The following is a 23626-nucleotide window of genomic DNA, read 5'->3' as shown; positions in this document are numbered from 1 at the left end:
GATCACGTGATCAAAGTACTGCGAGTACCTTACCTCGAAAACGCCAGTGCTCCCAGTAGATGTTGAATATGGCAGCGATTTATGACGTCATATATTTCACTAGGGTACTGCGGCAGTATACTGGCAGTCCATAACGGAACGAATTTTTCTACAGTGATAGCACTGTGCATTGCTCGCAGTGCATATCGGAACATACCCTAAGAGACCTTAATAACTATTTTGCGAAAGCTTTACTTTGCCATGGAAACAGTTGGTAATGTTAAAAGAAAAATGTATTTTCATCCATTCCATTTCAAATAGAAGTATTTTTTTACATTGATTGCCGATACTTGGCATCTATCTACATAAAACTTAAAGCTTAAACTTAAAAAAAAACCTTTTAATTGTTCTGATGACTGTACTCAATATTATAGAATAGTTTAATTGCGTACTAGGCATACTAATTTATTTAACATTCCCTTTGCTTCTACTAAGTATCTTAAATATTCACCCCTATTTCGAATTCCTGACATATATAATAAGAAATTTTCTTCCGTCGACATTTTCAACTTATCACGTCTGAGGTTCAAAAAACTGATATTAAACTGTTTAAATTGCAGGATTTAAACATCAGTATATTCAGGATAAATTATTAGTCTCACATCGTAATTAAAACATTATATTCGAACACTCACATTCACTCACACCACTCACATTCACTACGATTTCTTCTTTTCTTTCTATTTAATTTTTTCTTGTAAGCTTTTCTAGTATTTTTCGTTTTTGTCTTAAACTACTTTGTCACATACTTATTGTACTGTTAATAGTATTCCTTTTAAGGGGCGTCTACGACCAAAAAGCCGCGCTAGCCGTTTTTTAGGCAGTTTTTTGGAGCTGTCTACTTGTTATTTAAAAGAAATATCAACTAATAAAAAATACATTCAATTTCTGCGTAATCTTGACTCCATTATTGTAGTTTTCTTTTTTTTTTTAATGAAGTACTTTTTTAATTAATTTCCTTACAACGAAACCAGAGATATGAGAAATAATGATTGATATCGTGCGTCTCCTCGTGAAGTAAACATAATTTTATTTTGCTACTAACACTAATGGATAGACAATTTAATAATCAACATTTTGCAAAAAAAAAATTTTTCCAAAGACCAAAATTTGAGTTTTTTAAGATTTTATTCTAAAATTTGGGCGTATTCACTACTGTAACTCATACGCCGGGGATCGGGATTCAGTCTGCCGCAAGGTCTCGAGGGTGGAACCCGTGCTGTTTGTTACCGCGTCGGCTATCGCACTTGCTCACTCACGAGTCACATGACACGTCACATTATTTGAAGATAATAACATTAGCTTATTGTGTTTGATATTTACGTTTGTTTAGTTTATAGCTTTTTTGTGTTAGCATAGACCTATTGTGTTATTTATTGCGAAAGGACGCTTTGTGTGTAAAAGAACTATTGAGTATTGCGAAAAGACGCTACTGTTTTTTAAACACTCAAAATGCCAAAATACAAGAAAATTGTGCGACAAGGACGTGCAAAAGTAGCAAAGATGATTGAAGCTCGGTAAGCTGTCTTTTAGTTATATTCGAAATAACATTGAAATTATTTGTCAGTAATTATGTATCGTATATTTTTAAATACATAGGTACTTTATTTAGAATATGTTTTTTAAGTATTAAAGTATTGTAATAATTTATTTATTATTATATATATTATAATACAATAATAAATATAAACAAAGCAATTTATTTATCAGTCATTTTTTTTGTAGCCGGGCTAAAAGAAATAGACAAAATAGTGACGAAACGCCAACCACTTCTAAAGATGCTCAACAAAATTACTTTGATAGCAGGTATGTATCTAACTACTATAAACATACTAAGTACTTCTCTAAGATATAATAATTAGTAAAGTGATAACATGTCATCATTGTCATTTAATATTTATTTGTTTAAACAAATAAAAATGAATCTTTGCACAAATCTTCGATCATGCGTGCTCCATAGAGTTATGAAACTACAGACATGAACATACATACATAAAATTGATTCGGTTCCTACGTGGTTCAGCGCTTGTTATGTAACTATTTTCGTATGTAAATTTTAGAGATTTATTGTATTTTTAAGTAAATTATCTTTTTTAGGTTAAAAGATAACCAAAGTGATGAACAACCACCAATAATGGATATTTCTAATATACAACCTATGGAAATAAGCAATAATGAGTAAGTATTTTATAATCCTTTTCTCTATATCTTAATTATTTACAAATGATTATCAAATTACTTTGATATATATATGTATATGCTATTTAATACTTTCACAATTTCAATTAAATATATATATATATTTAATTGAAATTGTGAAAGTATTAAATAGTCGGGTGCTGCAGAGCTGGAATACTTCAGAAAAAAATTCTCGTATTTGCATAAAAAATACTTTGAACTACCAAATTATTTTTTTTAGTCGCAGAAACGATTGTGCTCCTTATTTATATTTTTCTGTGCAAGTATTTTCAACTCTGGAAGCCGAAGGCGCCGGGCTTTTTTAAATTTTGCAATATCATCGTATTTGATATTATCATCACTATGCTAATCACCCGAACCTAGAAAGTATATCATCATTATGCATAATATTTTTCTTTTACAGTTTACGAGAGGACTTTGCAGGAGATTTCACGGAAACTGAAATCACTGAAGAAACCAATAAAAACATTGTAGAGGTAAGTTTCTGATACCTTCCTCGTGTGTTCCAAACTTGAATAAAAGTTAGAAAAGGTAGTTTCTATTTGAAAAATATTTTCAGATAAAAATATAGATTGTTTTTTGAGTAAGTACATACTAAATATGTTTTTTTTTTATTTTAGTTTCAAATTTCGTATGAAAAGGAAGCAGAAACTAAAGAAAAAATAATACACAGAAGAATTATTGATGTCAGCCACTTCCTTTCCGAATTAAAACGTATTTCAAACCATGGACCACTTGGATGCAGCTTCACAGAACTTGACCTCATATCTGAAACCCTAATTGGTCTACAGTCAAAATTCACATTTAAATGTCGGTTTTGCAATCTAAAGTTTGTCATAAATGGAGACAATTGCAGTGAAAACTACGTAAATATTAATACGTGCACTGTCGCAGGTACTATTGCAGTAGGTGCGGGGCATTCACAGCTGGATGAACTTATGTCAGCAATCAATCTCCCGTTGTTATCTGAAAAGACGTATTCAGAGAACCATGAACTTATTAGTAGGAAATGGGAAGATGTTTTATTAGAATCTATGAGTCAGGCTGCAGAAAGAGAAAAGCAATTCGCAATTTCTAACGGCAGGGTGAACAAAGATGGAATTCCCATAATAGATGTCATTGCTGATGGTTGCTGGTCTAAACGTAGTTATAAAAAGAATTATAATGCTCTTTCGGGCGCAGCTGCCATAATTGGCAAACATACAGGAGAAATTCTGTTTTTAGGCATAAAAAATAAATACTGCTTCATCTGTGCCCGTGCAGAAAACAAAAATGTCGATCCGTCAGAACACAAATGTTTCATAAATTACAGCGGTCCATCCACAAACATGGAGAGCGAAATAATTGTAGAAGGATTTAAAGAATCTATAAGAATGTACAATTTGATTTACGGAAAACTCATATCCGATGGTGATGCCAGCACCTACTCCAAAATATCACAGGCTCGCCCTTATCCTGACCTGACTGTTGAAAAAATAGAGTGCCGTAACCACATCTTAAGGAATTTTTGCAATAAATTACAAGCACTTGCTACAGACACTAAATATAACATAAAATACCGAAAATTCATAACAAAAAGAGCTATACTACGAACAAGATCAACTATTTGCAAATTAATTAAAAAACATAAGTGTGACTCTGATGTTCAACTTCTGTTTGACGACTTATTAGTTAGTCACCTCCATGGTTTCGGGGATCACACTAAGTGCCGATCATATTTCTGTAATAAAATCGGCCAAATGGACCTGCCAAATGATTTCATTTTAAGCCCTTTATGGCAAAAAATATGTTTTATCATTCAAAATGTTGCAGGACATGCTCGGAGTCTATTATATGACGTTGATAGTAACATGGTTGAAGGATTCAATAGCGTGGTGGCTAAATTGGTTGGTGGCAAAAGGGTGAATTTTTCTTTAAAAAACTCGTATCAAACTAGATGTCACGCCGCTGCCGTAGCTTTTAATGAAAAAAAATCAATTTCTCTGCTATACAAAGCAATTAGTAAAGGAGACAGCCCTCAAGGAAAAATAAAACGGCTAGAAAGCAAAAGAATACACAAAAATGTGAAAAACAAGATAAATAGGAAACCAAAAAAACGAGCCTTATTCATAGAGAAATCGAAAGACCACAATTATGGTCAAGACTGCACAAGACCTGACATGCCGATCGATGTTTTGAATAAAATTAAAGAAAACTTTATGTTAAATCTCAAGAAAACTGACGAGGAAAGAAGTTTAATCGAAAGGGCAACCGTTTTACAAAGTGAATGCAGCGAGTGGCTAGAGTTGCGTAGGTCGTTATTAACCGCATCCAACTTTGGAAAAGTTGTCACGCGGCGAAACGACACAAGTTGTCATAACTTTGTAAGAGACCTATTGTACAAAACCAATATTGACCATGTATCGTCAATTAAACATGGCAAAGACAACGAAAACATTGCCATCAAGCAATTAGAAAGGCAAGAAAAAATTAAAATTGAAACTTGTGGACTTTTTATTGACAAAGAGTTGCCATTTTTAGGAGCCACTCCGGATGGCTTATGTAGCGACGACACAATTGTAGAAATAAAATGCCCGATAACGGCATTCAAATTGGGTTTAGAAGAAGCCATAAAAAAAAGGAAAGTGACCTTTTGGAAATACACAAAAAAAGGGCTGGAAATAAATAAAAACCACCAATGGTACTATCAAGTGCAGGGGCAACTACACGTTACTAAACGACTAAAGTGCTTATTTGCAGTTTGGTCAAATGAGAACTCTCCGCTAAAAACGGAATACATTGATAGAGATGATGAATTTTGGAACGAGAAAATGAAAGATAAGCTTACGTCGTTTTATATAGATTGTTTGTTGCCAGAATTGGTGGACCCCCGCTACACTCGAGGTATGAACATACGAAATCCTTCATACATTGAAGAGGCAATGAAGAAAAAACAAAAATTTAAAGAAAATATTGAACCTCGATTAAATGAAGAGTTTAAGTTGACAGCAGATACAGATACAATTGAAGGTGACGAACCTTCTGACGTAAATATGCCTACACCGACAAATACTCGTTATTTAGATTTTGGGGATATGTAATCCCGAAATGTTAGGAACGAAGTTCCAACTCACGTATATATTATATACGTATTATTATATATTATTACGTATATATTTTCTCAAAGAAAAATTGTTCTTTGTTATGATTATGAAAATTTAATATACGTTCACAAAAATCGTCACCTTTTTGCTCTTAATAGTGATTTTCATTATTATAACACTAGAAATAAGGGATTGCTTGTAACTAATTCTAGTAGGCTTCATATGATACATAATAGCTTTAAGGTAAATGTATACACTTCTATAATAATGTCCCAGCCACTGTTCAGGCATTATCTATAAATAAATTTAAATGACTTATAAAAAAATGGCTCTGTCGTAAATCCTATTACTCCACTGCTGAATATCTAAATGATCGGACAGCCTGGGACTAGATTGTGATTATTTTATAGCGATAGAAATGACTGTACAACATTGTATATTTTTATTGAAAAGAGCGCAAAAAAAAGAATGCTGGAAGAGTTTCTTGCGCCGCTTCTTCTCTCTCAGAGCGCCATTTATTTCGGAAGCTGTAGTAGTATCTAGTAGTTATTAGAAATAACATCAAAAATAATTCTAAAAGAATCAATTTTGAGAAAATAAATGCTTTTTATGCCTTTATAATTTAGAAACAAAAACAAAATGTCCGCAGCCGCCACCTTGGATTCACATTTTACTAAATTACAATGGGCCCAAATTGAAGGATTGGCGAACAGACTTAGTTCTGCAGCATACGCTGTTAAAAATATTAAAAAAGCTAATTTAATTTTACCCTAAAATTATTAGATACCTACTTTGTAAAATAATAAATGATAATAAAATTGACTTTGTTTTTTATATTTTATTTTTCTACTTTTTATGGTCTGAATAACAGGTAACTCACCTACAATCTAAAAAGTAAACACCGCACAGTGTTTATTATGGATCACCATGAATACTTGTACACGGCTAACATATCAAACTATACAAATCCATTATAAGCTTACCTCTCATTGTTCCAAAATGATATACAATGCAAGATCAGCTTATACTGGAAAATCATTTTATATGTTGCTTGCCTGATATGTAGCCGTGTGTACCTGAATAAACGTTGAAAGTATTCATGAACGTAAGTAGAATCACTGAATTCATGACTAAAAATTATTTATGCGCATAAAATATTAAGTAATACACGTTTCTTTCTTAGAAATAAATATTTTTTATAGTGAATGCCGTGTCTGCGGATTCTAAGGTCTATGAATTTACTTGATTCGTAAATTGTTCGCCAGATGACGCTCTAGTAACGTTTTACGAAGTATTGTAGAGGTGAGGTGCGGTAAAGAGGGAACGAATGCTCAAGGTTATTACCTCAGTGAAGGGCCTTAACTGGCGTATCTATTCTGTATTATTTTTAATATACTCTTTTCATTTTGTTAATGGTAAGGAATCATAAATATAATTTATTTATTTATTTTTTTATTTATTATATACAGACACTTTATCACATAATATTACATTATATTTGGTCCCTACACTAGGCGTAGCCTGTCCTGTAGGCAACCAATTTACATCCTAAGGTTAACAATATGAACCGAAAGGTCAAAAAGTGCACTCTGTATATGTGTGTGTGTACACGTGTGTGTCTCTGGGTGTGTGTGTATGTGTGTGTGTGTGAGGGTGGGTGTGAGTGAGTGTGAGTATCTGATTAATCATGTTACAAAGTATTAACATTATATGAATGCTAAGCTATCACTTTAAGAATAGCTTCCATGTCTGCATAAGTGAGTGTGTGTAACCATCTCGGTATTTTAAATTTGACCTGATGGACCGAGCAATTTTTAATAGAACATTTTAAATTTACCTTGTTGTATATATATGTATGTAAGAATGGGCTAAATCTACTTGCAAATGTTGTATTTATTGCAGGTGTTGGAATCTTGTACGAACGGCTATCTAGTAGGTTTTTATAATTAGGCAAATTCAAGACCTCCTTATGCATGCTTGTCATAACACGCAAGATAAATATACCTCGGACAGAAAGAAGTTCTAAGTCTTTATATAGTTTATGTGTTGGGTATCTAATAGGTTTTTTAAAAATCACTTTAAGGACAGCTCTCTGTGCTCTTTCTAAGAGTATCATGTGTGAAGTAGCCGCCCCTCCCCATACGGTGATACAATAAGATAATACAGATTGACCGATTGCAAAATAAATGGTTTTTAGCAGATTTAAGGATGCCGAAGCGCGTAAGTTCTTAAAAATATAGATCAGCTTGTAAATAAACAAATAAATTATTTCTATCAATTCTATCATAAAGTCGATAATAATGAAATTTTAGTGTTTTTAAAATCCAGTGATTTTTCCATACAGCACGAAAATAAGGGACGAGACGAGCAGTACGTTCAGCTGATGGTAGTTGATACGACATGCCCATAACAATGCAGTGGCACTCAGGATTTTTGGAAAACCCAATAATTCTGAGCGGAACTACAATTGCGCTCATCACCTTGAGACATAAGATGTTCAGTCTCATTTGCCCAATAATTTCGCTGGCTACAGCGCCCTTCAGACCGAAACACATTAATGTTTACACAATACTGCTTCACGGCAGAAATAGGTGCCGTTGTGGTACCGATAATCTAGCCGGCATCCTGTGTAAGCCTCCCACTGGTAAAGTCTGTAATTGTTTTGCCATATTTGTATAAAAAATTTGTTATTTTTTTAAAGTGATATCTCTCACTTCTGGGATTCAATATACAAATTAAATTTGTAACCAAAATTAATGAACGATGCTTTTGATGCTTAGAACTTTAATCTATAACATCTGAGAGAACTATAAAAATAACAAATGTTTAGATTTGAAAGAGCGCCATCTCAAATCAATTACCTATTATAGAATTAAAAGTAGATCCTATGGATGGAGCCCCAACCTGAGAGTTGAACAGGACAAGATATTTTACGATCCAAGCGTCACTCGAACGGTTGGCTCAGATGGGAAGAGCGCTCGGACAAAACCCAAATCCCAAAATCCGTTCATAATTTGGTTACAAATTTAATTTTATATTTGTATAAATTAGTTATGGGCAGGGTATGCATCTTAAGATTATCAGGCTCATCCGTTTATTTTATTAGTTATTTATCATCATCATCCGGAAGACGTCCACTGCTGGACACAGGCCTCCCCCAAAGATTTCCACGACGATCGGTCATGCGCTGCCCTAGTCCAACGTATTCCGATCTTGACCAGATCGTCGGTCCATCGGGTGGCATACCAAAACTGCGTCTTCCGGTACGTGGTCGCCATTCGAGGACTTTACTGTTCGACCAGCCATCTGTCCGTCGAACTATGTGCCCTGCCCACTGCCACTTAGGTTTCGCAATCATTTGGACTATGTCGATAACTTTAATTCTTCTACGGATCTCCACATTTCTGATTCGATCTCGCAGGGAAACTCCGAGCATAGCCCTCTCCATTGCCCTGTGAGCGACCATGAGCTTTCTCATAAGGCCCATAGTTAGCGAACATATCTGTGTACCGTAAGTCATCACTGGCAACACACACTGGTGGAAAACCTTCGTCTTCAGACACTGTGGTATTTGGGACGAGAACATTTTACGGAGCTGCCCGAACGCTGCCCATCCGAGTTGGATTCGACGAGTGTATTATTTTCATAATACCTTGGAACTAAACTTACACTTGCGAGCTGTTATCATTTGAAGTAGCCTGCGAGGTGGTAACAGCATGAAATGGTGATCTGTGGCTACGATCTCGCCTCTCCACCTCCATAGCAAAGCGGCATCTCGGAAAATACCTGGAATTTTCATTATTAGCATAATAAATACGATATACTTATATGTCCAGTTAATAATATACCTATAACTAATATAAAATAGTATATTTCTACAATAATTTGTAGGTGATGCGACATTCGAACCAGCCATTTTGAATTTATTCATACAATCAGATTTGCATAAGGACCATTCTAAGCGGTAACCATTGGGTCTTAGCCTCCTCCTCGCGTCGTTTTCCTCATTAATGAGGGTCATGACTCCCCCGCTGCATCAGTTTCTCCCGTACGATTTCCTTCCATCTGCTGCGATCCTTAGCTTCATGAAGGGCATTGTGGGAGTTCATGTTCAGAGAAGATCGTATTTGGTCCGACCATCTCGTGGGACTGCGTCCTTTGGGACGTTCGCCATTTACCTTGCCTGTCACCATTAGCTGTTCAAGATTGTGACCCTCTTTACGAGCAATATGTCCGAAGAATTCCAGCACCCTACGAAGGCATATAGTGGCAAGTCTAGTTTTGACATTAAGCTCTCTCAGAATAGAGACGTTCGCGTTGGTGCGAAAGACGGTCCACGAAATCTGTAGCAATTATTTATTCTCCAGCTTCACATTTCAAAGGCTACAGTCTATTCGGTGTTTGTCGGCGTTTTTCAGTGTCCAGGTCTCCGTTCTACAACTGAATATGGAGAAAACTAGCGAAGTCACCAATTTGGTTTTAGTTTTTCGCGTGATGATACGGTCTCTCCAGATCTTATACAACTGGGACATTGCATTTTTGACCATCCCTATACGTCTTAGCACTGTAGCCATAGTCCCCGGAGACGTGGGTGCAAACTAACCGAATTCAATTAAAAAATAAAACCCGAATATATTACTAATTTAATAGTAGGTATTATAATATTAGTTATAAATAACTCACGCTCTGTGTATTTCAAGAGGTGTACCCATGTTCCGTACGTTTCTAAATGATTGAAATTCTCCACCACACCAGGCACACCTCAACCTTCCTTCTCCTGCATGATAGAATCCAGCATATACCAAGGATTCACGTGATATCGGATCCTAAAATGTAAGTTAACTCTAATTGATTTTTTTAACACTATATATTTTGCTTAAGCTACATGTATGTTATACCTATATTTATATGGTATTTTTTATAGAGGAGAGAACTTTGAAATGGAATAAAACAAAGATGATTTTTTTAAATTGACATGAAGTTTACTTTATTCGAAAGTTAATATTTGGCATTATAATTTAAATATGACTTCTGCCATATAACCGCCACGGCTGGCTCGGACGTATTCCAATCTGGAGGACCAATTTTCGATGAGTTTTTCCAACATTTGTAGCCGTATATAGGTGATAACGCGGCGAATGTCGTCCTCCAAGTGGTCAAATGTTTCGGGCTTATCGGCGTAGACTAACTTCATATATCCCTATAAAAATAGTCCAGCGGCATTTGTGTGAGGATAGGCGATGTCATCAGCGAGGATCGGAATCATTCATCTTTCGGACTTCCTCAAGGAAGTATCTTGGGCCCTACTCTGTTTTTGATTTACGTTAATGAATGATCTCTGTAATATTAATCTAGATCATGGCATATTATATTATACGCTGATAACACTGTTCTTCTTTTTTCGGCGATGCTGAAAACAAAGTCAATAAATATGCACAACACGGATTCAATAAATGGCTCCGGCTTAATTTACTTACATTCAATGCAGATAAGACAAATTATATGAAATTTTTGATGCGCAATCTATCATTGACCCAAACTAACCCAATAATGTATGCCCATCATTGTAGCGCTCGCACTGATAAACAATGCACGTGTTCCGCTATTAATATTGTGAGAAAAATTAAATATCTGGGTATCGTATTAGATGAAACTCTTACGTTCAAATATCACATCGATGCTTTGTGCAGTAGAATTCGTAACTTGATTTATGTGTTTAAAAATTTACGATATAGCAAATACAAAAATAATTAGACAAGTTTACTTTGATCTGTGTCAATCAATTATAAGTTACAGAAAAACATTCTTATGAACTATCGAGAGAGCTCAGAGAGCTATTCTTAAGGTGACAACTAACCGCCCTTTCCTTTTTCCTATCAACATCCTCTATAAATCATGCAAAGTTCGACACCTATTTATAATGAGCATAGTACTGAAACAGCACGAAGACGTTCCCTACAGTACTGAACTTATTGATAATTGGTATCTGGAACGTCAGAGAATTCCTTGACGACGGGGAACTCCAAATTCTGGAAAATGAAATTGAGCGCTGTAATGTGACAATAAATGGAATCAGTGAAACGCACTGGAAGAAGAGAAATACACCTTCTACTTCTCCGTAAATTAAAAAAGAAGTTACTCTGGGGTAGCCCTTGTAGTTCCAAAACGACTGAATTGGTCCGTCCTAGAATATAACCCCGTCAGTGATAGAATAATATCTGAACGTAATCCAGATTTTAAAGTTTTATAATGAACTCGAAACCTGAGAACTACTTGAGAACTGCTTATTATCATCAGAAACTCTAAAGTGGGAACGACCATAAATGATTCTGATCTGCGAAATATTGTTGAAAGATATGGACTTGAGGTTGGGAATTCAAGAGGAGAACGACTGATAGAGTTTTCTGCGAATAACCTGAGTATTATGAACACCACTTTCAAGCATCACACGAGACAGCTATACACGTGGGTCTCGTCTGATGGTAAGAACCGAAACCAAATCGACTATATCCTAATAAAATCTAGATGGAGGAGCTCAGTTACGAATGTACATACTTGCTTGGTAGCTTCAGATATGAGGACGACAGTACACTACTTGTCCCAACAAAGCAGGATATTGAAGAACTACTTACACATTTGGAGTTAACCAGCCTTGTATTCGGACTGGCCATCAACAGAGTTAAAACCAATATGATGGTAGTAGACCGCGTAAATAACAACAGTGTAGAATTTCATTGCATTGCTGTGAGGTGGTGTGCCAATATGGATAGGTATACACCTATCTTAGTTCTACTATCTCCAATACCTGGGGTTGTGAGCAGGAAATCCAAAGGCGATGTGCTATAATCAGTTCTGGGGTAGAGAAGCTCAATAAGATCTGAAAGGACAGAAGAATCACTAAAACCACCAAGGTTTAACTTATGATGTATCTTGTGTTTCCTATCTTCCTCTACGGGGCTGAAACCTGGTCCCCTAGACTGCAAGACCGCCACATTATTGATGCCCTAGAGATGTGGTGTTAGAAGCGACTCCTGAAGAACCCTTGGACGGCTTTCCGAACCACCAATTCAAACTTAAAAGAACTGAACTGTGCAACTATGAATTCTGAAGTTTTTTGGTCACATCGCCAGATATGAAAGATTGATTGAGTGGTTGATAGTGCAGGGCCAGGTGGATATTATCAAAGCAGTGACCCAGATACCTGTGGTGGAGTGCTCCCGCAATGCTACAAACTGCTAAAAGTGAAGGAGCATCGCAAGGGAGGCAGTGCGACCCCAAAAGAGACCAACCGCAACTAATGATGCATCATCTTAGCGACCACAACCGCTTTGACAAGAGTGACCAATTGAAAAGAAGAAGAATATCAAGAGGCCTTGACTTGGGGAGAGGAACTGATAAGAAACTACCAGCGCATACTTAATATAACTTATATAAACTGGGTTTTTAATTCAAACAAAAGTTACATTGTATTTTTTGATTTAATAACACCATTTTTACCTAAAGTTATGTCTTTTTTTTTCTACAAATCAAATGTCCTAAAAATAAATAAATCATTTTTATAATTTTTATAGAAAATAGGTATCGTTTTATTATTCGGATATATCCCATAGGTTCTTTAGTTTACACATGACCCCTGCCCTGCTTGAAGGTGAATAATAATTTTGAATAGTATTATACAAAAATTATAATATACATTCCAAAAGAAGAGAGGTCAAATGGAAGAAGCAGGAAATGGGGAGTGCCCACCCAGAAGTGAGAACAGTACTCCATGTGAGGCCGAACTGAATGTTACAGGCTGTGGCAGTTAGGGGTGCGCTGTTGGAGGTTCGGGTATTAAAATGATTATAAGTCTGACTGCGATTGTATGCTCCTTTATTACTCTATGTAACTCCTTATATACTAGTTTGAGCGATGAGTGTGTGTTTAGGTGTATCAAGGTGATACACACACTACAGGGGAGTGATCTCGAATCAAGGGGATACAACAAAGGGAGACTTTTTAATGGTGAACACAAATTTAATTAACCATTCGTCTATAACCATTACAGGACCGTCTCACATAACCATTATTACCAATGCATAATAGAGATGCAGTACACGAGTAACCATTGATCGGTCCGGTCCTAGTTACCATTAACCATTTGTCAATAACTATTACAGGACTGGTCCGAGTAACCATTTTAACCAATTAATATTAGAAATCCGCGTACTCACAAATAGAACCATTAATTCTAGTAATTTAACAAGTGTTATAGATTAATTTGGTACCTTAAGTAAATAAATACTTTTACCATAAAACCAATACATCTAATCCCTAAGTGCATTCCTTTTCATGGTCACTTGTGTGCTCTTGGGGATGAATTGGACTAAAGATTGTTGCTTATCTATGAGTGAGATTAGTATGAAGACCACCGGCTGAGTGACCTTAATGGCAACCATACTGGCAATAGATAATCAGCTAGCGCTCTTTTAGGTATCCCAAGAGCTGGTGGTTGATAATTGACTGGAATAACTTTCGCCCCCGGTCAGTCTGATATATCATTTATAATTGAATTTAAAATGAATACCATAATGATTTTAAGCACAATGTGTTGACATGTTTTGTATGAAAGAATATCCAGAGCTGCCAACCAAAGCTCTTAAGTTATTAGAACCATTGGCAGTGGAAATTAAAACTTTAAAGAGAAATAGACTTCAATTAGAAAATAATTCAATTTTTAACATTTCAAAAATAGCACCTCAATTTGACACTCACACAATTAAATAAAGACATCTTTCTCACTAAAATTAGGTTTTATTGTAGTCTACTACATGTAATATACATAAGACTATGTCTATTACACATACTCTGCTTGCCTTTTTCTTTCTGCTGACAACCCCCCAAGTAAGACTTGGCAATCACCTATGAGTCGCACACCCACAGATTGAAAAAAACAGATCTAGTTCATATTATATTATGATTAAAAATTTTATGTTACTTACATTCCAGTTGATAAAAGACAGCAACCTTAAAGAATTACTTCTGTACAACTGATCCTCTGCAATAATTCCATAACCCTCATCTTCAGAATATGATCTTTCTCCAGGAATTGGAGGTGTAGAGTGAGAGGTTGCAGGAATATTACCCGAAAGTTCGGGAGACAAAACCATTAAGCAATTGGGTTCTAAAACACGATGTCGCCACATAACCTGGTCTCCAAAATTCCAGTCAGATATTTTACCACCACAGCAAAAACATTCAGCCTCAGTGCCATTTCCTGTGTAGAAGAAACCTGCTCTTGCTAACCTGTCCGAGTCTACAGGAGCAGATGATGGCCAGTTTGCAAATGTATTTATCCTATTTCTTTCAATATTCATTTTCCTCTCACGGTATTTCACCACAAACAAATCAAAGCAGCTAGTATTAATAATTTTCTTAGAATGCTAAAAATATAATTGTTTTTTCCTACAAATACAATAATGAACCACTAAGTTATTAAAAAATGTTTACAGTTTAGGAACACTAAATAATAATACAATATTTACTATTAAAAGTACTATATACTCTATGGACAATGGCACAGGCATAGAGCACAGGTGAACGCACATAAATCAATGCCAATTGCCATCGACTAAGGAGTAAGGACTCGATCAAAGATTTAATCAAACTATGGATGTGAAACAATACAAAAAATTTATTTTTTGAAAACGTGTAGAGCTTATTTGCTTCCGGATATTTAACGCAATTCACTGCACTCGTATAGTGGAATACATTTATTTACCATAGGGAGTGACAATTACTTAACATATTGCAAGAGGTAAATAAACGTCATGAAGCTACATTAGTACCCCTTAGCAAACTGATGTACTATCTATACTTATAATAAATCCGTATAGATCAAATTTCTGTACAAAGAAAAAATGACCAAAACTGTTTCTTTGTCTGTTTGTACGGGCTAATCTCAGATACTACAAGACCGATTTAATTGAAATTTTGCATGATGATATTTTACATCCCCAGTCAACGTCTAAGATACTTTTAATCCCGGAAAATTAAAGAGTTCCCGTGGGACAGTTAAAAACCTCTACTTATTTATATTGCGTAGTACACAACAACTTATGCACATTATTTACTTAATAAAATTTGGCATGTTGATACTTTGTATTGCCGGCCAACATCTTAGATACTTTTCATCCTGGAAAATTAAAGAGTTCCTGTGGGATAGTTAAAAAACTAAAGTAACTTTATTGCTTAGTATACAACAACTTATGCCACTAATTTAATCAAAATTTGTTATGTTGGATACCTCTGATCCTGGAAAACTAACGAGTTTCCGTAGGAAAATTAGAAAACTGTAGTTTCTTATAAAGCTTGGTACACAACAACTTATGAACTTTTAATTCAATTGTGTGTGACGGACGTCATTTCCACCTAGGGCAAAGAGCCAGGACGACAAGTCATTTAGGTCAGACATAGTAAATAGGTACATCAATACCTACTAAACTTAATCTTACAACCCTGTGAAAATCTAAACTTAATCTTACAACCCTGTGAAAATCTCAGTCCTACCTGGCTTTTGGCCTACAAAAAAGTATCTACCAATATTATAAATACGAAAGTTTGTAAGAATGTGAGGATGTCTGGATGTATGCACCTGTAAAAATCTCAGCCTTACATTCTGGCTTTCCAAAGAAGTCTGTATCCACTAATATTATAAATACGAAAGTTTGTAAGAATGTATGGACGTCTGGATGTATGGATGTATATTTGTTGCTCTTTCACTCGAAATCTGCTAAATGGATTTTATTTATACTTTACCTTAATGTACCTTACATATCAGAATCATACTTACATAACAGATATTTAAAGTGATAATCTCTGTATATACTACATTATTTTTTAGAGACTGCGCGTCTGGCGATTAAATAAAACAACTGCTTGACTGTGAGGAATATGTGGAAGATATGATTTATTAGAAAGTTACATGATATATATACAAAATCCTTAAAACTAGTTACCCAATTACAATTGTTACTTAAAAAATATTTACAAGTTCAGAAAATACACACCAATACTAAAGCTTACATTTTAACCAATAGTAGAACGTTTCATTCAATAAGAATTGAGAATAATATTATGTGTTCTATCTCGCTCTAAAACTAATGCTATCGCAGTAAGCCGGCCAGCGAGCGCGGTTTGTGTAAACTCGCGTCGAACCTCGATCATACGATGTCAATGAGCATTCAGCACCTACCCTGTCGCTCATTGATTAAAATTGCATGAATAGCGATCGACCCCCGAGTAGGTGTCGCGGTCTCTAGACCACCTTTACAAAATAAACGGACCGACCGCACCTACGCCAGCTGTACCTCGCGAAGTCAAATTAATTTTAAAAACCTGTAAACCGCGAAAAGCCCCCGGGCACGACGACATACAGAACATACTCCTAAAACACCTCCCTTCAAAGGCAATAGACACCTTGGTTAATATATTTAATGCGTGCCTCCGTCTCACCTATTTTTCCTCGTCCTGGAAAATAGCAGTAATCACTGCGATACACAAACCGGGAAAAGACCCCACCTCCCTCGCGAACTACAGACCAATCAGTTTACTTTGTACACAAAGTAAAATATTAGAAATTTTAATTAATAATAGAATAAACTCAATTATAGAGTCAAACCTACCTGAGGAACAATTCGGTTTCCGAAGGTTACACGTGACTACTCACCAACTGGCGCGCGTGGTCGAACACATAACACATCAATTCAACTTGAGACACCAGACTGGTATGGTACTACTCGACCTTGAGAAAGCCTTCGATACCGTCTGGCATGATGCCTTAGTTCATAAATTATTCGAAGCACAAGTCCCCTTTGAATATTCTAGAATAATAAAATCATTCCTTACGAATAGATTTCTTAGAGTTAGCGCCAAAAATAGTTTATCCCCCCCACATCCAGTAGTAGCAGGTGTTCCACAGGGTTCCATCATCTCACCGAGGGCATTTTTACTCTATATGAGAGACATCCCAAAATCTCCGAACACGGTCCTCGCCCTGTACGCTGATGACACAGCTTATCTGTGCAGCAGTAAGAACATCAAATCTATTGTCTTCCACGTTAATACAGCCCTACATTGTGTAAGCAACTACTTCTCTAAGTGGAAGCTTAAAATCAATGACACAAAGACCGAGGCGGTACTTTGCTCATACAAAACTTCCCGTAAACTCAATCTCTCTTTAATGGCACATATTAATAACCACCCGGTCGAATGGCAGTCACAGGCTAAATAGTTTTAAGTTCTAGTCATTAGTCTTAGTTAGGTTAAGTGATAGGTTACGATTAATATTACGTTATATCATAGCAAATAGCCAGGTTTTCCCAGTTTCCTGGATCCCCCCCCCCCCACAAACCTCATATATTAGTTTTTAAGCATAATAAATTTTTATCCCTCAATACGTAGATAGGGTTGTAGAAATAAGTTTTCTGATACCTACATATATAAAGCTTAATTGTAAATTGCTTTAATAAGTAGATTTAAGTAATTTTGTATATATATTTTAAAATCAAATATAGAAATTTGGAAATTGAAATTTTTTTTTCGAACCCCGAGTCCCGACGCGTCAGTCGAGTACGCTCGGCCTTGCTGTGCGGTTGTGTAACGCGGAGCATATGACTGATCACGTGAGTATATCTGCGGTCGTCGAGAGAACGTACGATGCTTGTACTTCGATAAGATGACTACTGGTGATCTTTATGATTCTATGAGTTGATGTACAGCATTATGAAATGGTTCTTATCAGAGCTAATATTACGTTATATAAAATAAAATGTTCTTTTCAGAACGAATCTTTCGGCATACGCTTATTACAGTTATTATGAACGATTACTATTTCTACGATCTATAATGCTACGAAGGTATTACGTTACGAGTTAGATAGTAGACATTTGTATTAATTGATATTATTGGTTGTAGGTACAGCTACAATTTGAACAAATATTTGAATAGTTATGATGATGACGATAAACAGCCGAGTGCGCGATATTGTGGTGCGGTCCGGTGGCAGGCGGTGGGACAGGCTTGCGGGCGACCCGACGGCTGCGGGTGGAGGGGTTATTAATTTTAAATGCCTGCTTATAAATTTGCATTTTCAATGACTATCAACAAACCGTAGGGTCAAACTTCTTGGGAATGCCATGTTTTTGCTACAGCCAACTCTGCGTGACTTGCTCACGCGTTTTTAAATCGCAAACCTGCATGTATATGCTGACTGAAATAAATTGCTTAACTTAATTTAAGAGAATATAGGAATATATTGCATTACTATCAACGATCATATACATACATCCACACCTATCTATACTTACAAACTATAGCGTATATAATACTTGTTAACTGACATAGATACGGCGAGATTAGTATACTTTAGTTATTTTCATAGTATTATATCCTATGGTATATTGTTATGGGGCAGTTTTTATAAATTACGTCGGTGAAAAAACCGCCCAACACTAAAAATAAATTATATGGCAAAATAACTTTTTGTCAACGCAAGGGTCAGCTAGTAGCATATTATGTTTTGCATATTCTTGGTTTATTGTCAGTTATAACTTTATACCAACTTTATAATTGTAAGGTAGTTAAAGTGTTTATCTACACCCATGCTTTAAATTTTCTATTAAAGATTCTGAAACAGTTTGCTTATTACCAACATTAAAACACCCAATATCGTAATACTAATAATAATAATAAATGTGTTTTACTGTTAATAAAGTGTTTTTATTCAATAACTAACTAACTAACAACACTCCTTGGTTTTTTTTCGATCCCTTCATGCACAAAGAGTTTCAACAAACAGCCACATTCTTATTGCTCGATGCGTGGTATTTGTATGAATTAAAAAAAAGGAACATTTTCGTTTACGCACGTTACGCACACTACCAGAACATGGCGCGCCGTAAAAAAAAAATAGGTTAATCGAAACCCCGCCATTTTTCTTGAAAAAATGAGCGATTCAAGTTTTGACACGCGATATTGTGGTGCGGTCCGGTGGCAGGCGGTGGGACAGGCTTGCGGGCGACCCGACGGCTGCGGGTGGAGGGGTTATTAATTTTAAATGCCTGCTTATAAATTTGCATTTTCAATGACTATCAACAAACCGTAGGGTCAAACTTCTTGGGAATGCCATGTTTTTGCTACAGCCAACTCTGCGTGACTTGCTCACTCGTTTTTAAATCGCAAACCTGCATGTATATGCTGACTGAAATAAATTGCTTAACTTAATTTAAGAGAATATAGGAATATATTGCATTACTATCAACGATCATATACATACATCCACACCTATCTATACTTACAAACTATAGCGTATATAATACTTGTTAACTGACATAGATACGGCGAGATTAGTATACTTTAGTTATTTTCATAGTATTATATCCTATGGTATATTGTTATGGGGCAGTTTTTATAAATTACGTCGGTGAAAAAACCGCCCAACACTAAAAATAAATTATATGGCAAAATAACTTTTTGTCAACGCAAGGGTCAGCTAGTAGCATATTATGTTTTGCATATTCTTGGTTTATTGTCAGTTATAACTTTATACCAACTTTATAATTGTAAGGTAGTTAAAGTGTTTATCTACACCCATGCTTTAAATTTTCTATTAAAGATTCTGAAACAGTTTGCTTATTACCAACATTAAAACACCCAATATCGTAATACTAATAATAATAATAAATGTGTTTTACTGTTAATAAAGTGTTTTTATTCAATAACTAACTAACTAACAACACTCCTTGGTTTTTTTTCGATCCCTTCATGCACAAAGAGTTTCAACAAACAGCCACATTCTTATTGCTCGATGCGTGGTATTTGTATGAATTAAAAAAAAGGAACATTTTCGTTTACGCACGTTACGCACACTACCAGAACATGGCGCGCCGTAAAAAAAAAATAGGTTAATCGAAACCCCGCCATTTTTCTTGAAAAAATGAGCGATTCAAGTTTTGACAGCACACCGCCGAATATTTTAAACGCTGCAAAATAACATAATATTCAAGTGAATTTTAATAATTGCACTATACAAAATGTAAATTACTACTAAAATTAATAATACTTTCATTAATTCTTAGGTTATTTGTATATAATCAGTAAGATATTAGGTACTACTAGGGCTGGCTGTTTTTAATGTTAGCAGTAAGCTAACTGTTTCAGAATCTTAGAGGATTCATATTCTGAGTGTAGGTAAAGTCTTGTATGCAACTGTTGATAATTAGGTATTAAAACACTCATGTGATACTATTATCACACGAGGCGAACCCACATTCGTGTTTTAATACCCCTTATTACACAACAGTTGCATAAATAACTTTAAACTTCCTCTTCCACTAGTTTCACGAATTAATGAAGAAACAGAAAAATAACTAGATCTTCTTGGTGCTCGGAACTTGGTGATGTGAAGGAAATTTTAAATAGTGTTAAATATGGCGTAATTGAAAGTAAAGTTAGTGAAAATGATTGTGGTGATGAGCTGAGTTAGTGGGTATATGGAGTTTAAGTTTATATATTACTATTTGAGTCCGTTATCTCAGTATGTTAAAATAAGATAAACGCAACATGTTTGACACTGACTACAATTGGTGAATTCAGTAATTAAAAACAAATATATAATTATAGTGAGTCTTCAAATGACTCAGTTTAAGCCTCAATGAATCAAGTTTATTAGACTTTGACTTTAAATTAAAATATTTCCGGGACGATACGACATGGGTACCTTTAACAAAAAGCACTTACACCTCTTTAAAAAGTGAACGTGCTGCAACCGTCCTGTGATTCTGCTGTCTTGGTGTTGCAAGAAAATGTGAGCGGTGGTGATCACTTAGTAGCAGGTGACCCTTATGCTCGTGTGTCCTCTTCTTCTATAAAAAATGAACTATGCTCTTCCGGTCTCACCAAAAACATACCCTCAACTTGCCAGTGGCACGGCATGCTAAATGTAAAAAGGTCGGACAGAATAAAAAACCATGTCATCAGAAAAAAGACGAAGGTCATAGACATAACATCCAAAATCAAAAGACTCAAATGGAAATGGGCAGGGCACATGATAATATGAGGTCCGAAAAATGGAGTAAAATTATTGTGACACGGTAGTACCCTAGAGAAGGGAAAAATAATAGGGGCAGACCACAGAAGAGGTGGGATAATGACATTATTCAAGTAGCAGGAGTAACATGGAATAGGTTAGATGGGATAGATCGGTTAGATAGCCAAGATAGGCAGGAATGAAAATGGTTGCAGGAGTCATTGCCGATTGGCAAACAGACCTACAAAATTAATTAAGTATTACAATAGAATATATTAAGACTAGTTTAGCAACAAACATATATTTTTTTATTCATAGTTTTTAGATCTTAATACATTGTAAATAGATACTAAGTTGGTCTGATTAAAGGGTTTTGTTATTATTATTATTATTGTTATAAGCCAGTAGCACATCACCATCTGTGATGCCTGACCGAAATTTTAACACGACCTTATGCGGACGTTCTTTTCGTACGACTCGTCTCGGTATAAGCTCTGTCTTAAAAGTCTTTCGGGCTTAAGCGAAAGGACTTATCCCGAAGCTATCCTCGCTGCCTCGCGCCCGCTGCACTCAACAAACTTAAGGTATAAATAATTTAAATAAAACACTTTTTAAAGTATTAAAATGCGTGTACCTAATTGTAACTGTTTTTACATTGGATTTTGCGTAATAGTTACATTGTTATTAGATATTATTTTAGTTAACCCGACGTTTCAAGACCTTTCCAAATGTCATTTTTTTATTAAATTCCCCTTTATTTAAATGTGTGATACTTGCGAATTCTATGTCGACTTCGCCGAGTAGTGGGCATTATAAGTTTATGTCTGTTCCTGGTGTTAACATTATGGTTATGAGAGTTTCTAGCAAATTCACCTATGTGCCTATGACCTGAAAGTTCTTCTTCAATAACTGGTAGTTGAACTAAAGGATGACTACATATATTTACCGAACTTGGGCTCGTTTTAAAAGCCCGTATAATAATACGGTCTTATTATTGAACTTAGTGTGGTCACCTGAAAGTCTTCTTCAACGACTGCTGGTGGTAACTTATACACGAGATGTATGTTCCGAACTTGAAATTGTCATAGAAGTTATAAAACCTCCTTGGTGAGATATTTGAGGATAAACTTTTTCACGTGATAGATATATTTTCGAAAAAAAAAATATTGGATTCTTGACTTATATTTGTTTTTTCATTCGGCTTTGAAAGTAAAAAAGGATACATAGAAAATTTGAGTAATATTTGAACACGAGAATCAATTGCGTGAAACTAATGCAGCAGAAACTAGTTACAATATCAATGCTGTGTTTAGAGAGAATAAGGCTAATGAACGCACCCTGGATTTGGTTTAATAACAAGGTTAATTGGATGTATCCACTTGTATCAAATCGGAAAAAATATTTGCAAAATGGGTGCCCCATGATTCAACTGACACGTGTTGAAGACATGGCCTAAATCTAAAAAAAAAGTACATACTCAAATTCGTCTTGCACAATTCCTCATAAGTGTCTATTGAGTCCAAGCCTCCAGAATTCTACCATAAAGTTTTAAATTACTATTACTTAATTAAATAAATATATAGGTATATTTCATCATATAAAAGCTTAAACATTTAACCCCAATGAATATGTTGTATATGGTTTTGTATACACCACCAAAATTGAAAATAAAATCTCCATTGTATTAAAAATATAATATGCATACAAATTTTGTGATAATGGCATACTGGGTCTACTTCGGGAGGTCGGCCTCCGCGCTTGAGCCTCGAACAAGAAACGTTACAGTTGGGTGCGCCGTCGACTGTAAGCGGTCTGACGGTCGAAATAAAATGATATGATTTATTTATTTCACGATGCGATGGTGATTCGACGCGTGCAATCCTAAGCGCGGCCACACACCTACCGATTATTTTATTTTCTACCTAGAATAGATCTGAATAGAATTGAAACCGTTATCAACGTCTCACAAACACCGGTCACCTCACCTTAATTGGCGCTCAGTCCACAGAGTACTTTTAGTTAAACTCGTCAATCGTAATCTAACCCTTGACGATAAACTTACTAGATTTCCTTTGCGTTGTACGTAATAAAACAATAAAGATCTGTTTGATAAAGCAGAGTTTATACTTATAACGGCAAAAATACTGCCAAGTCTATACTATTAGAATTAAATTAAGAAAATACCTAACTTTTGTTTAATTTACACATATCTGTGAAATTGACGACGTATTAGTTGAAT

At 35.4% G+C, this 23626-nt stretch overlaps 2 protein-coding genes across 4 annotated transcripts in view; one reads left to right on the top strand and one right to left on the bottom strand.

Annotated features, from left to right (window-relative positions):
* Positions 1-14858, bottom strand: part of LOC126975310 (baculoviral IAP repeat-containing protein 7-B) — a 37421-nt gene extending 22563 nt beyond the window's left edge. For all 3 annotated transcript variants that reach the window (XM_050823133.1, XM_050823134.1, XM_050823135.1), the window contains exons 1-3: positions 14303-14858; positions 10005-10147; positions 8991-9107 (exon numbers count right to left, since the gene is read on the bottom strand). In XM_050823133.1, the coding sequence (XP_050679090.1) occupies positions 8991-9107; positions 10005-10147; positions 14303-14677 (635 nt within the window). In that variant the 5' untranslated portion in view covers positions 14678-14858. The remainder of the gene's footprint in view (positions 1-8990; positions 9108-10004; positions 10148-14302) is intronic.
* On the top strand, positions 1101-6143 carry LOC126975299 (uncharacterized). The gene is made up of 5 exons (XM_050823115.1): positions 1101-1556; positions 1765-1845; positions 2137-2217; positions 2642-2714; positions 2859-6143. The coding sequence occupies exons 1-5, from the start codon at positions 1492-1494 to the stop codon at positions 5316-5318; spliced, it is 2760 nt and encodes a 919-aa protein (XP_050679072.1). The 5' UTR covers positions 1101-1491; the 3' UTR covers positions 5319-6143.
* Positions 14859-23626: the final 8768 nt, after the last annotated feature.

Source organism: Leptidea sinapis, chromosome 35 (genome assembly GCF_905404315.1).
Source record: "Leptidea sinapis chromosome 35, ilLepSina1.1, whole genome shotgun sequence".
Taxonomy (NCBI): Eukaryota; Metazoa; Arthropoda; class Insecta; order Lepidoptera; family Pieridae; genus Leptidea; species Leptidea sinapis.
The sequence above is the reverse complement of the archived record's forward strand: the minus strand, read 5'-3'. Positions and strand labels throughout refer to the sequence as shown.

Excerpts from the sequence above, each read along its gene's own strand:
- LOC126975299 (XM_050823115.1), top strand. The coding sequence starts at position 1,492 with ATGCCAAAATACAAGAAAATTGTGCGACAAGGACGTGCAAAAGTAGCA. Across the intron at positions 1,557-1,764 it reads GCAAAGATGATTGAAGCTCG|CCGGGCTAAAAGAAATAGAC; the intron begins GTAAGCTGTCTT and ends TTTTTTTTGTAG. Across the intron at positions 1,846-2,136 it reads CAAAATTACTTTGATAGCAG|GTTAAAAGATAACCAAAGTG; the intron begins GTATGTATCTAA and ends TATCTTTTTTAG.